Source organism: Pelophylax lessonae (assembly GCF_965119305.1).
Source record: "Pelophylax lessonae genome assembly, chromosome: 11".
Taxonomy (NCBI): Eukaryota; Metazoa; Chordata; class Amphibia; order Anura; family Ranidae; genus Pelophylax; species Pelophylax lessonae.
This window is the reverse complement of record NC_138778.1, coordinates 15,061,346-15,075,251: the sequence shown is the minus strand read 5'-3', so window position 1 is coordinate 15,075,251 and position 13,906 is coordinate 15,061,346. Positions and strand designations below refer to the sequence as shown.

The 13,906-nt window shown below is 48.4% G+C and overlaps 1 protein-coding gene across 5 annotated transcripts in view; it reads right to left on the bottom strand.

Annotated features, from left to right (window-relative positions):
* BAIAP2 (BAR/IMD domain containing adaptor protein 2) overlaps nt 1-13,906 on the bottom strand; it is a 249,751-nt gene that overhangs the window by 48,521 nt on the left and 187,324 nt on the right. For all 5 annotated transcript variants that reach the window (XM_082271803.1, XM_082271807.1, XM_082271805.1 and 2 more), the window contains exons 11-12: nt 11,354-11,425; nt 5,217-5,379 (exon numbers count right to left, since the gene is read on the bottom strand). In XM_082271803.1, the coding sequence (XP_082127929.1) occupies nt 5,217-5,379; nt 11,354-11,425 (235 nt within the window). The remainder of the gene's footprint in view (nt 1-5,216; nt 5,380-11,353; nt 11,426-13,906) is intronic.

Genomic DNA, 13,906 nt, shown 5'->3' with positions numbered 1-13,906 from the left:
CATACCCACTGTGAAGCATGGTGGTGGCGGGATCATGCTTTGGGGCCATTTTTCTTCAGCTGGAACAGGGGCCTTTGTCATGGTAGAGGGAATTATGAACAGTTCCAAATACCAGTCAATATTGGTACAAAACCTTCAGGCTTCTGCTAGAAAGCAGAACATGAAGAGAAACTTCATCTTTCAGCATGACAACGACCCAAAGCATACATCCAGATCAACAAAGGAATGGCCTCACCAGGAAAAGAGTAACATTTTGGAATGGCGAAGCCAGAGCCCAGACCTGAATCCGATTGAAAATCTGTGGGAAGATCTGAGAAGGGCTGTGCACAGGAGATGCCCTCGCAATCTGACAGATTTGGAGTGTTTTTGCATAGAAGAGTCGGCAAATATTGCCAAGTCAAGCTGTGCCATGCTGATAGACTCATACCCAAAAAGACTGAGTGCTGTAATCACATCAAAAGGTGCTTCAACAAAAGTATTAGTTTAAGGGTGTGCACACTTCTGCAACCTTATTATTTTAGTAATTTATTTTTTAGTTTCCTCCACCTAAAAGATTTTAGTTTGTTGTTCAACTGAGTTGTACAGTTTATAGGTCCCATTAAAAAGGTGAAAAAGGTTCTGAAATTATTTATCTTTGTCTCATTTTTTTACATCACAGAAACCTGACATTTTAACAGGGGTGTGTAGACTTTTTATATCCACTCTATATATATATATATATATATATATATATATATATATATATATATATATATATATACACATACATACATACAGTGCCTTGCGAAAGTATTCGGCCCCCTTGAACTTTTCGACCTTTTGCCACATTTCATGTTTCAAACAAAGATATAAAACTGTAATTTTTTGTGAAGAATCAACAACAAGTGGGACACAATCATGAAGTGGAACAAAATTTATTGTATATTTCAAACTTTTTTAACAAATAAAAAAACTGAAAAATTGGGCATGCAAAATTATTCAGCCCCCTTAAGTTAATACTTTGTAGCGCCACCTTTTGCTGCGATTACAGCTGTAAGTCGCTTGGGGTATGTCTCTATCAGTTTTCCACATCGAGAGACTGAAATTTTTGCCCATTCCTCCTTGCAAAACAGCTCGAGCTCAGTGAGGTTGGATGGAGAGCGTTTGTGAACAGCAGTTTTCAGTTCTTTCCACAGATTCTCCATTGGATTCAGGTCTGGACTTTGACTTGGCCATTCTAACACCTGGATATGTTTATTTGTGAACCATTCCATTGTAGATTTGCTTTATGTTTTGGATCATTGACTTGTTGGAAGACAAATCTCCATCCCAGTCTCAGGTCTTTTGCAGACTCCATCAGGTTTTCTTCCAGAATGGTCCTGTATTTGGCTCCATCCATCTTCCCATCAATTTTAACCATCTTCCCTGTCCCTGCTGAAGAAAAGCAGGCCCAAACCATGATGCTGCCACCACCATGTGTGACAGTGGTGATGAGCTGTGTTGCTTTTACGCCAAACATAACGTTTTGCATTGTTGCCAAAAAGTTCGATTTTGGTTTCATCTGACCAGAGCACCTTCTTCCACATGTTTGGTGTCTCCCAGGTGGCTTGTGGCAAACTTTAAACGACACTTTTTATGGATATCTTTAAGAAATGGCTTTCTTCTTGCCACTCTTCCATAAAGGCCAGATTTGTGCAGTATACGACTGATTGTTGTCCTATGGACAGAGTCTCCCACCTCAGCTGTAGATCTCTGCAGTTCATCCAGAGTGATCATGGGCCTCTTGGCTGCATCTCTGATCAGTCTTCTCCTTGTATGAGCTGAAAGTTTAGAGGGACGGCCAGGTCTCCGTAGATTTGCAGTGGTCTGATACTCCTTCCATTTCAATATTATCGCTTGCACAGTGCTCCTTGGGATGTTTAAAGCTTGGGAAATCTTTTTGTATCCAAATCCGGCTTTAAACTTCTCCACAACAGTATCTCGGACCTGCCTGGTGTGTTCCTTGTTCTTCATGATGCTCTCTGCGCTTTAAACGGACCTCTGAGACTATCACAGTGCAGGTGCATTTATACGGAGACTTGATTACACACAGGTGGATTCTATTTATCATCATTAGTCATTTAGGTCAACATTGGATCATTCAGAGATCCTCACTGAACTTCTGGAGAGAGTTTGCTGCACTGAAAGTAAAGGGGCTGAATAATTTTGCACACCCAATTTTTCAGTTTTTATTTGTTAAAAAAGTTTGAAATATCCAATAAATTCACTTCATGATTGTGTCCCACTTGTTGTTTATTCTTCACAAAAAATTACAGTTTAATATCTTAATGTTTGAAGCCTGAAATGTGGCAAAAGGTCACAAAGTTTAAGGGGGCCGAATACTTTCGAAAGGCACTGTGTATGTATATATTATATATATATATATATATATATATATATATATATATATATATATATATATACACATACATACATACACACACACACACACACACACACACACACACACACACACACACACACACACACACACATACATACATATATATATATATATATATATATATATATATATATATATATATATACACACACACTATATTAGCAAAAGTATTGGGACGCCTGCCTTTACACACACACAATATTGAGTTGGCCCACCCTTTGCCACTATCAAAGCGTCAAGCATACCAAGACATTTTGGACAATTTCATGCCCCCAACTTTGTGGGAACAGTTTGGGGATGGCCCCTTCCTGTTCCAACATGACTGCGCACCAGTGCGCAAAGCAAGGTCCATAAAGACATGGATGAGCGAGTTTGGGGTGGAGGAACTTGACTGGCCTGCATAGAGTCCTGACCTCAACCCGATAGAACACCTTTGTGATAAATTAAAGCATAGACTGTGAGCCAGGCCTTTTCATCCACATCAGTGCCTGACCTCACAAATGTGCTTCTGGAAGAATGGTCAAACATTCCCATAGACACTCCTAAACCTTGTGGACAGCCTTCCCAGAAGAGTTGAAGCTGTTATAGCTGCAAAGGGTGGGCAACTCAATATTGAACCCTACGGACTAAGACGCCATTAAAGTCAATGTGCGTGTAAAGGCAGGTGTGCCAATACTTTTGGTAATATAGTGAGTGTGTATATATATATTTATTTTTTTTTAAATATAAATTATAGACACGCACTGAAGCACTTTGTTATCAGTACATCTACACTTCAAACTGCAAAGTCCCACAAATACCTGTTCAGCTCACTCCTGAAGTCCATCTAACGCAGCTTCCCCAGGTGGGTGACAACGATGCTGCACGGCCCCTAAATTCAGCGCAGGGTTGTCACCCTCATGTAGGATGTGCCTGCTTTGGAGGAGGTGATGCAGGGGGCATGGCTATCAGCATGGTCACTGCTGATTCAGCCTGTAATTTTGTCAATCATCATCTGTCAATGCCTAGCCCAGGGCCGTCTTTAACACAGGGCAAAAGGGGAAGCTGCCCCGGGCCCAGTCGTTGTTGTGGGGCCCAAAGCAGCAGCCCCTTGAGCCCGCACTGCCTGCAAAAAGGTAATAAGTGGATTTTAGAGGGCCCAAGAAAATATTTGCCCAGGGTCCAATCAATATTAAAGACGGCTCTGGCCTAGCCCCACCCACTGCTTTCCGGATTGACAGCACTGCCTCTGTTGCTGAGCCCCTCCCACTGTGGGCTGCAGTGTCTGGTAGGCGGAGCGTGTGAGATACAAATAGTGGATGGGGATCAGTCAGGGAAAATACAGGGAGTTTTTGGTTTACTATGAGGATTGTGCATCACATAGTAACTGGCATTGGAACTTGTATAGACATTAGTTGAACTCTAAAGCAGTGATCCTCAACCCCGGTCCTTGGAGCCCACTAACAGGCCAGATTTTAAGTATTACCTTGGGGATATGCAGACTAGAATACTGCAATCACTGAGCAGCAAATTATATCACCTGGGATGTAATTTAGTTATCTTGCAAACCTGGCCTGTTAGTGGGCCCGAGGACCGGAGTTGAGGACCATTGCTCTAAAAGATATCTTAACTCAAATTTTTTTATTTTATTTTTTATTTCTTTAGAAAAGGGTAGGAAAGGGTTTAACATTTATAAATATTTTTTTATTTTTCCCACTGTGAAGGTTTTTACTGACACAATTGAAAGTAGAGGATGTCTCTCCAAAGCAAGACAGTTGTCACCAGAACAGGTGTCCCCATTGTGAGATTTCGCCGGGGTCTCCTGTTGTGAAAACAGTAAATTCTGGATATTCCTTCCTTTTCAGTGATAGAAGCCACCTGGACAAAGAGGGGTAACCCTGCCTGGTGGGGACTCAACAGAAACTTGACAAGAGGTTCTAACCCAAGGGTGCTCAACCTTGTGGGCCTTCAGCTGTTGTGGAACTACAAGTCCCATGAGGCATTGCAAGGTTGACCTGTAGAAGTAAGTCCCATGAGACATTGCAAAGCTAAGTTACAAGCATGACTCCCAAAGGTAGAGGTATGATGGGACTTGTAGTTCTGCATCAGCTGGAGGGCCACAGGTTGCCCACCCATGTTCTAATCCTTCTACACACTGTTCAAAACTTGAAAATCCCTCTTTCTAATTATCAATAGCTACAGAACAGCAGCAGGTAAGTATCTGCAATGAATGATTGATTTTAATGTATCAGCAAAAAAGTAGAGTTTTACTTAATTGAAATCAAAGCAAGTGGGAGGAGCTTCAATGGCAAGATGCCACCACAATGGACTTCCATGGGGATATATGGCAACCACCACTTGAAACTGAAATATCAACTCTAAATGTGCTTTACCTTAACCAAAAGTGAGGGAAATGCGTAGGCAGCCATTTGTTGAGCATCTTCTAAAAAGGAAGTGCCTGGCTATCATGCAGATCCCCTCACTTTACTATTTTGATGTCACTGACCCGAAAAAAAAAAAAAAAAAGAGTGCAGGACAGGAACTCCAAGATGATTGGCTGCACCTACATCCCAGGTCAAAGAGTATTGACATCAAAAGAACATTGTGGAAGCCAGGAAACCAGCATTTCCAAGAAGTTCCTACATACCTCTCTCTTAATAAAAAAGCAGGTGGGGTACCATGACCTACAGCAGCCAATCAGAAAGTGGTTTTCGCAGGTCTGTCATCTGATTGGTTGGTATAGGTCACCTGCTCACTGGCTGTGTTGGTCTTGGATATAGAAAATAACCCGCAACTTCTTTTTTCCCCATCTAACCTGTGTAAAGACCGGGGCCGCCACGCTGTAGGGGCGGGGCTTATAGGAACTGGGCGCTTGAGGCGGGAAGCCGTGCGATGCCATGTTGTAGTCGGGGGGAGGAATGGAGAGGTCATCTTTGTCCAGCAGGTTACCGGTGCTGCTGCTTTTTCCAGGCTGTAAACTGTGAGGAAACAGACAAAACCAATCAGTAAGAAAGGACCCAGCCTAAACATACAGAGTTCAAGAAGAAGTCAGGGCTGATACGATCCAGGCTTAAACTGCTTCCACCCCCATTCTAAGCCCCATACCAACTACTACTACCAGAGAGCGGAGAGTCAGAGATCACAATGACAAGCAGAGCGCCGGGCTACAGCGCTACCATCAGCGGGAAGAAGTTCTCCTAGTGGGAGGTGCTCACTGCTTGAGATATGGATCAAGATTCTGGATTTTAATAAGGATGCCTGGTTTTAGCAATATTCTGGTTGTAATGATAAGGAAGCGGAAAGGGGAAAGTAGGAGGAAAGGGGAAAGAGAAATGGAGGAGGAAAGGGAGAGGGAAGGGAGGGAGGGGAAGAGAGGGAAGGAAGGGAGGGAGGGGAAGAGAGGGAAGGAAGGGAGGGAGGGGAAGAGAGGGAAGGGAGGGGAATAGAGGGAAGGGAGGGGAAGAGAGGGAAGGGAGGGAGGGGAAGAGAGCGAGGGGAAGAGAGGAAAGGGGAAGGGAAGAGAGGGAGGAGAAGGGAAGAGAGGGAGGGCAAGGGAAGAGAGGGAGGGCAAGGGAAGAGAGGCAGAGGAAGGGAAGAGAGGGAGAGGAAGGGAAGAGAGGGAGAGGAAGGGAAGAGAGGGAGAGGAAGGGAAGAGAGGGAGAGGAAGGGGAAGGGAAGAGAGGGAGGGGAGGGAAGGGAAGAGAAGAGAGGGAAGGGAAGGGAAGAGAAGAGAGGGAAGGGAAGGGAAGAGAAGAGAGGGAAGGGACGAGAGGGAAGGGACGAGAGGGAAGAGAGGGAAGGGAAGAGAGGGAAGGGACGAGAGGGAAGGGACGAGAGGGAAGGGACGAGAGGGAAGGGACGAGAGGGAAGGGACGAGAGGGAAGGGACGAGAGGGAAGGGACGAGAGGGAAGAGAGGGAAGGGAGGGGAGGGAAGGGAAGAGAGGGAAGGGAAGAGAGGGAAGGGAAGAGAGGGAGGGAAGGAGAGGGAAGGGAGGGAGGGGAAGAGAGGGGAAGAGAGGGGAGGAAGGGAGGGGAAGAGAGGGGAGGGGAGGGAGGGAGGGAGGGGAAGAGAGGGGAGGGAGGGAGGGGAAGAGAGGGAAGGGAGGGAGGGGAAGAGAGGGAAGGGAGGGAGAGGAAGAGAGGGAAGGGAGGGGAATAGAGGGAAGGGAGGGGAATAGAGGGAAGGGAGGGGAAGAGAGGGAAGGGAGGGAGGGGAAGAGAGCGAGGGGAAGAGAGGAAAGGGGAAGGGAAGAGAGGGAGGAGAAGGGAAGAGAGGGAGGGCAAGGGAAGAGAGGCAGAGGAAGGGAAGAGAGGGAGAGGAAGGGAAGAGAGGGAGAGGAAGGGAAGAGAGGGAGAGGAAGGGGAAGGGAAGAGAGGGAGGGGAAGGGAAGAGAGGGAGGGGAGGGAAGGGAAGAGAAGAGAGGGAAGGGAAGGGAAGAGAAGAGAGGGAAGGGACGAGAGGGAAGGGACGAGAGGGAAGAGAGGGAAGGGAAGAGAGGGAAGGGACGAGAGGGAAGGGACGAGAGGGAAGGGACGAGAGGGAAGGGACGAGAGGGAAGGGACGAGAGGGAAGAGAGGGAAGGGAAGAGAGGGAAGGGAGGGGAGGGAAGGGAAGAGAGGGAAGGGAAGAGAGGGAAGGGAAGAGAGGGAAGGGAAGAGAGGGAGGGGAAGAGAGGGAAGGGAGGGAGGGGAAGAGAGGGGAGGAAGGGAGGGGAAGAGAGGGGAGGGGAGGGAGGGAGGGAGGGGAAGAGAGGGGAGGGAGGGAGGGAGGGGAAGAGAGGGAAGGGAGGGAAGGGAGGGGAAGAGAGGGAAGAGAGGGAGGGCAAGGGAAGAGAGGGAGGGCAAGGGAAGAGAGGGAGAGGAAGGGAAGAGAGGGAGGGGAAGGGAAGAGAGGGAGGGGAAGGGAAGAGAGGGAGGGGAAGGGAAGAGAGGGAGAGGAAGGGAAGAGAGGGAGGGGAAGGGAAGAGAGGGAGGGGAGGGAAGGGAAGAGAGGGAAGGGAGGGAGGGGAAGAGAGGGAAGGGAGGGAAGGGAGGGGAAGAGAGGGAAGAGAGGGAGGGCAAGGGAAGAGAGGGAGGGCAAGGGAAGAGAGGGAGAGGAAGGGAAGAGAGGGAGGGGAAGGGAAGAGAGGGAGGGGAAGGGAAGAGAGGGAGGGGAAGGGAAGAGAGGGAGAGGAAGGGAAGAGAGGGAGGGGAAGGGAAGAGAGGGAGGGGAGGGAAGGGAAGAGAGGGAAGGGAAGGGAAGAGAGGGAAGGGAAGAGAGGGAAGGGAAGGGAAGAGAGGGAAGGGAAGGGAAGAGAGGGAAGGGAAGAGAGGGAAGGGAAGGGAAGAGAGGGAAGGGAAGAGAGGGAAGGGAAGAGAGGGAAGGGAAGAGAGGGAAGGGAAGAGAGGGAAGGGACGAGAGGGAAGGGACGAGAGGGAAGGGACGAGAGGGAAGGGACGAGAGGGAAGGGACGAGAGGGAAGGGACGAGAGGGAAGGGACGAGAGGGAAGAGAGGGAAGGGACGAGAGGGAAGAGAGGGAAGGGACGAGAGGGAAGGGACGAGAGGGAAGGGAAGAGAGGGAAGGGAAGGGAAGGGAAGGGAAGGGAAGAGAGGGAAGGGAAGAGAGGGAAGGGAAGAGAGGGAAGGGAAGAGAGGGAAGGGAAGAGAGGGAAGGGAAGAGAGGGAAGGGACGAGAGGGAAGGGACGAGAGGGAAGGGACGAGAGGGAAGGGACGAGAGGGAAGGGACGAGAGGGAAGAGAGGGAAGGGACGAGAGGGAAGGGACGAGAGGGAAGGGAAGAGAGGGAAGGGAAGAGAGGGAAGAGAAGAGAGGGAGGGGAAGAGAGGGAAGGGAGGGAGGGGAAGAGAGGGGAGGGAGGGAGGGGAAGAGAGGGGAGGGAGGGAGGGGAAGAGAGGGGAGGGAGGGAGGGAAAGAGAGGGGAGGGAGGGAGGGAAGAGAGAGAAGGGAGGGAAGAGAGGGGAGGGAAGAGAGGGGAGGGAAGAGAGGGGAGGGAAGAAAGGTGAGGGAAGAAAGGTGAGGGAAGAAAGGTGAGGGAAGAAAGGTGAGGGAAGAAAGGGGAGGGAAGAAAGGGGAGGGAAGAAAGGGGAGGGAAGAAAGGGGAGAGAAGAAAGGGAGAGAAGAGAGGGAGGGAAGAGAGGGAGGGAGGGAAGAGAGGGAGGGAGGGGGAAGAGAGGGAGGGAGGGGGAAAGGAGGGGGAAGAGAGGGAAAAGGGGAAAAGAGAGAGAGAGATGGGAGGAGGAAGGAAGGAGGAGGGGGTGGAGGAAAGAGGGAGGAGGAAGGAGGAAGGAAGGAGGAAAGAGGAAAGAGGCACCAGATGTTTAGAGCCAAGAGTAAGTCATGGCGATCTTTGAAAAAAAAAAAATGGGATTTTTGTACTTACCGTAAAATTCACTTCTCCGAGTTCATCGACGGACACAGTTTACTTGTGATAATCCTATATCCATGTGTCCCTCCACCACTCCAGAAAGAACAACAGTCTGCTGTGTTTACAACAGCAGACCGCCGTTCTCTCCTCACGGGTAGCAATCGTAGGCCGTCGGCCCCATGGATCAGTTTCCCCACTGGCGAGTGGGCACGCGTGCCCCCAGGATCGCTCCTGCAGACTGCTGTGCAGGTACAGCGATTTGTGGGAACCTGCTATACGGCGGCTGATCAGCAAGTGGTTACACATCAGATTCCACCTTTCCCTGTCACAGCGCATTCTACTCGGGCGCTGAATGCTTCTTGGGCCTTCCGTCATCAGGCAGGCCACTTGGTTATTAGTGCATACCTTCACAAAATTCTGTAAAGTAGATACTTTGGCATCTGCGGATGCTTCTTTTGGCCACAGCGTTTGGTAGGCTGCTGTTCCCTCTTGGGGGGTGTTTTTTCTTTAAACCTTTATTTTTCAGACGGGACTCGTGTGACCCAGTTAAGGCCTCTTATGTTTAGCCTTTGGTTATTTTCTCCACCCCTCATTTTCCTTTTGGCACTGCTTTTGGACATCCCACTAGTTATGATTTATGGAGCGCTGAGTCCGTCGATGAACGAAAGAGAAAATAGAATTTTTGCACTTACCATAAAATCCATTTCTCTGAGTTCGACGGACACAGCACCCCCCACCCTCCTATGGAGTTCTGGTACTTCCAATACTGCTTGCTACTAAACTGATTACCTAGAACAGAGGGGGGGTTATATACCAAGCTAGGGACGGCCCATGGACGTAGCCATGTATTTTTTTTTTGTTCTGCCTAGTCCTACTCCTGGAGGAGGCAATATAACCCAGTAGTTATGATTTATGGAGCGCTGTGTCGGTCAATGAGCAAAAGAGAAAAGAAAGTCAACACATACTGGAGAATTGCTGTCCACTGGAGTGGTGGAGGGACACATGGATATAGGATTATCACAAGCAAGCTTTGTTTCACACAGAGAAGTAGAGGGATACTTGGCCAATAACTTATTATTACATTGGACACTGGTGATGGTTTCATGTATATTGGCACTTTTCCATTGCAAGTACCAGCTTGGCTCCTCTTGGCCCTGCTTGGCTCAGTTTGGGTTTCCACTGCATGGTACGGTGTTGGAACGGTTTGGTACGGTTTGCTTTTCCACTAAAGTAGTAAGTGGGTGGAATACCAATGATTCTCTGACCAATCAGTGGCTAGTAGTGACAAATGGCACTTTTCCACTGCATGGAACCGAACGGTTCGGCTCGCTTTTGCGCTTTTCCACTGCATGGTACCGCATGGTACAATGTTGGAACGGTTCAGTACGGCGGCGCTTTTCCACTACATGGAACCGAACGGTACGGCTCGCTTAAACAGTACCATCTTGTGGCACTTTTCCACTGCAAGTACCGGCTCGGCTCTACTCGGCCCTGCTTGGCCCTGTTTGGTTTTCCACTGCATGGCACCGCATGGTACAGTGTTGGAACGGTTCGGTACGGTTTGGTATGGTTTGCTTTTCCACTAAAGTAGTACTAAAGTAAGTGGGTTGGGATAACAACGATTCTCTGACCAATCAGTGGCTAGTAGTGACTGCATGCAAAGGATTGTGGGATATGGTACCGGTATGGTACCTCTTGGAACCACAATCGAGGTGGTACTGTTTTTGAGAGCCGTACCGTTCGGTTCCATGTAATGGAAAAGCGCCGCCATACCGTACCGAACCGTTCCTACACCGTACCATGCGGTACCAGCAGTGGAAAAGCACAAAAGCGAGCCGAACCGTTCGGTTCCATGCAGTGGAAAAGCCCGTGTGATTCCAAGAGGGCCGTAACGGTACCATATCCCACAATCCTTTGCATGCAGCCTTGACTGTTTGTCACTACTAGCCACTGATTGGTCAGAGAATCGTTGTTATCCCACCCACTTACTATTAGTGGAAAAGCAAACCGCACCAAACCGTACCGAACCGTTCCAACACCGTACCATGCAGTGGAAAACCAAACCGAGCCAAGCAGGGCCGAGTGGAGCCGAGCCGGTACTTGCAGTGGAAAAGTGCCAAAACAGTCAAGGCTGCATGCAAAGGATTGTGGGATATGGTACAGTACGGCCCTCTTGGAACCACAACCGAGGTGGTACTGTTTAAGCGAGCCGTACCGTTCGGTTCCATGTAGTGGAAAAGCGTCGCCGTACCGTACCGAACCGTTCCAACACCGTACCATGCAATTGAAAAGCACCTTAAAAGGACTGAACTGCCATGGTTTAAGGTTATCACAGAGTGAATACTTCTATTGTTGGAGTTTAGATTTCATATGGTCACATTGTATTATTTTTTTTCCACATTTTTGCTGTTACAGCTCTGAACTCAGTGGTGGTTTTCACTCTGAATTGGTTTTGCATGATTTTGGGGACATTTAGTACAGAAGCTGTGGGACACAATTATACAAGTTGATTACAATAATTAGATTTGTGTTGACGTGCGCCATAGCCTGGAGCTGGGTTTATAGAAACATTACGGTTTACTTACTTCTGAGAACGGTTACCGCCGGTGTCCCGTCCATCCACCACCCGCGTGTACGAGAACGGGAACCATCCTCTCCTTTAAGACACAGAGACAGAGGACATTACATTGGTGACTTTTCACATTCAGACCCCTGTCAGGTAATGTTTGGGTTGGACATTGTTCTCCCCGAGGATTTATCGCTGTCTGCGGTCACATTCGATCAGAAGAAAGGCAAGGTGCTCTGTGCCTGAGCCCAAATTTTCAGAGAAAATTATCGTGTTTGGGCCAAGGTTTTATAGAGCTTTTACCATGGTGCAGATTTTCACTGTCATTTGTGATGTGAAACTCCAGACAAATAAAACTTAACAGGCCACACATTATACAATCTGATTGGACAATCTTTTAGCTTTACTAAAGCTATGTAATAAGAGGACAAACCAGAACAATGCATTCAGCTAGCATCAAATCAGCGAGACCCTGTACTACATACACACCTTGGGAGGCCTGCCTTTCTACGTACAAGAACTTTAATGGAATCCCAGTCTTAGTCTGTAGGGTTCAATATTGAGTTGGCCCACCCTTTGCAGCTATAACAGCTTCAACTCTTCTGGGAAGACTGTTCACGGGAATGTTTGTCCATTCTTCCAGAAGCACATTTGTGAGGTCAGGCACTGATGTTGGAGAGAAGGCCTGGCTCGCGGTCTCAGGTGTTCTATCGGGTTGAGGTCAGGACTCTGTGCAGGCCAGTCAAGTTCCTCCACCCCAAACTCGCTCATCCATGTCTTTATGGACCTTGCTTTGTGCACTGGTCCAAATCATTTGGTGGAGGGGGGGATTATGGGGTGGGGTTGTTTTTCAGGGGTTGGGCTTGGCCCCTTAGTTCCACTAAAGGCAACACTTAAGGTGTCAGCATACCAAGACATTTTGGACAATTTTATGCTCCCAACTTTGTGGGAACAGTTTGGGGACAACCCCTTCCTGTTCCAACATGACTGCACACCAGTGCACAAAGCAAGGTCCATAAAAGACATGGATGAGCGAGTTTGGGGTGGAGGAACTTGACTGGAAGGGGCCATCCCCAAACTGTTCCCACAAAGTTGGGAGCATGAAATTGTCCAAAATGTCTTGGTATGCTGAAACCTTAAGAGTTCCCTTCACTGGAACTAAGGGGCCAAGCCCAACTCCTAAAAAACAACCCCACACCATAATCCCCCCCCCCTCCACCCCCTCCCTCCCCACCACATGATTTGGACCAGTGCACAAAGCAAAGTCCATAAAAACACGAATGAGCGAGTTTGGGGTGGAGGAACTTGACTGGCTTAAACCCGAAGGAACACCTTTGGGATGATTTAGTGTAGAGACTGCGAGCCAGGCCTTCTCGTCCAGCATCAGTGCCTGACCTCACAAATGCACTTCTGGAAAAATGGTCAAACATTCCCATAGACACACTCCTAAACCTTGTGGACAGCCTTCCCAGAAGAGTTGAAGCTGTTATAGCTGCAAAGGGTGGGCCAACCCAATATTGAACCTTACGGACTAAGACTGGGAAGCCATTAAAGTTCATGTGCGTGTAAAGGCAGGCGTCCCAATACTTTTGACAATATAGTGTAGTTGATGGTAGAAGGAGATGTACAATTAGATTGTATAGTGTATGGTCAGCCTTATGAAGGCCTACTTAACGGAGGAGCTTTCTTTAGAACAGGGTTCTCCAAACTTTCTAAACAAAGGGCCAGTTTACTGTCCTCCAGACATTAGGGGGGCCGGACTGTGGCTGTTGGGAGTAGAAATGGTCAGTGGGAGTAAGCAATACATCTTTTGTATTAGGGGAGGAATAGCGCCCCATGTTGGTGTCAGTGGGATTATTAGTGCCCCATTATTGGCATCAATGGGAGAAATAGTACCCCATTGTTGATGTCAATAGCAGGAATATTGCCCCATTGCTGGCATCAGTGGAAGGGAAAGTGCCCCAAAGGCCGGATAGAGGCAAGTAAAGGGCCGTATCTGGCCCCAGGGCCACTGTTTGGAGACTCCTGCTTTAGAACAACCAGTTAAATTCAGGTTTTCAAACACAGATTTAAGCTGGCCATAGATATTTCAAATATCGGCCAGCTCAGCAGGAAAAGGCTAAGATTCGAACCATGTATGGGTAGGCTAAAGTACCAAAGTTGATCGATCAATTTTGGTACAACCAGCCTGTCGATTTTTTTTTTGTTGGTGCCGAAACCCGGGAACGAACCAGGGACAGCCTGTCGAATTTTACATGCGATTATTGCTATTGTTCTCCTGGTGGGGACGGCTTCCCCTACCACCCCCTCTGCTGGAATAATGCAATGGCCCAACGGGAGGGATTCCCCCATCATCACTCACTGTGCTGATGGGGGGACTGGAGCAATTTTCTTTCCTGCAATCTGTGGTTGCAGGAAAGACAATCGCTCCATCTATTGCCAGCCTTAGGTGACCATTCTGAAAGAGATTGCTGTGTCCTCGCAGGAGGAGATCTTCCTAGATCAGTGATGGGGAACCTTGGCACCCCAGATGTTTTGGAACTACATTTCCCATGATGCTCCACTACACTGC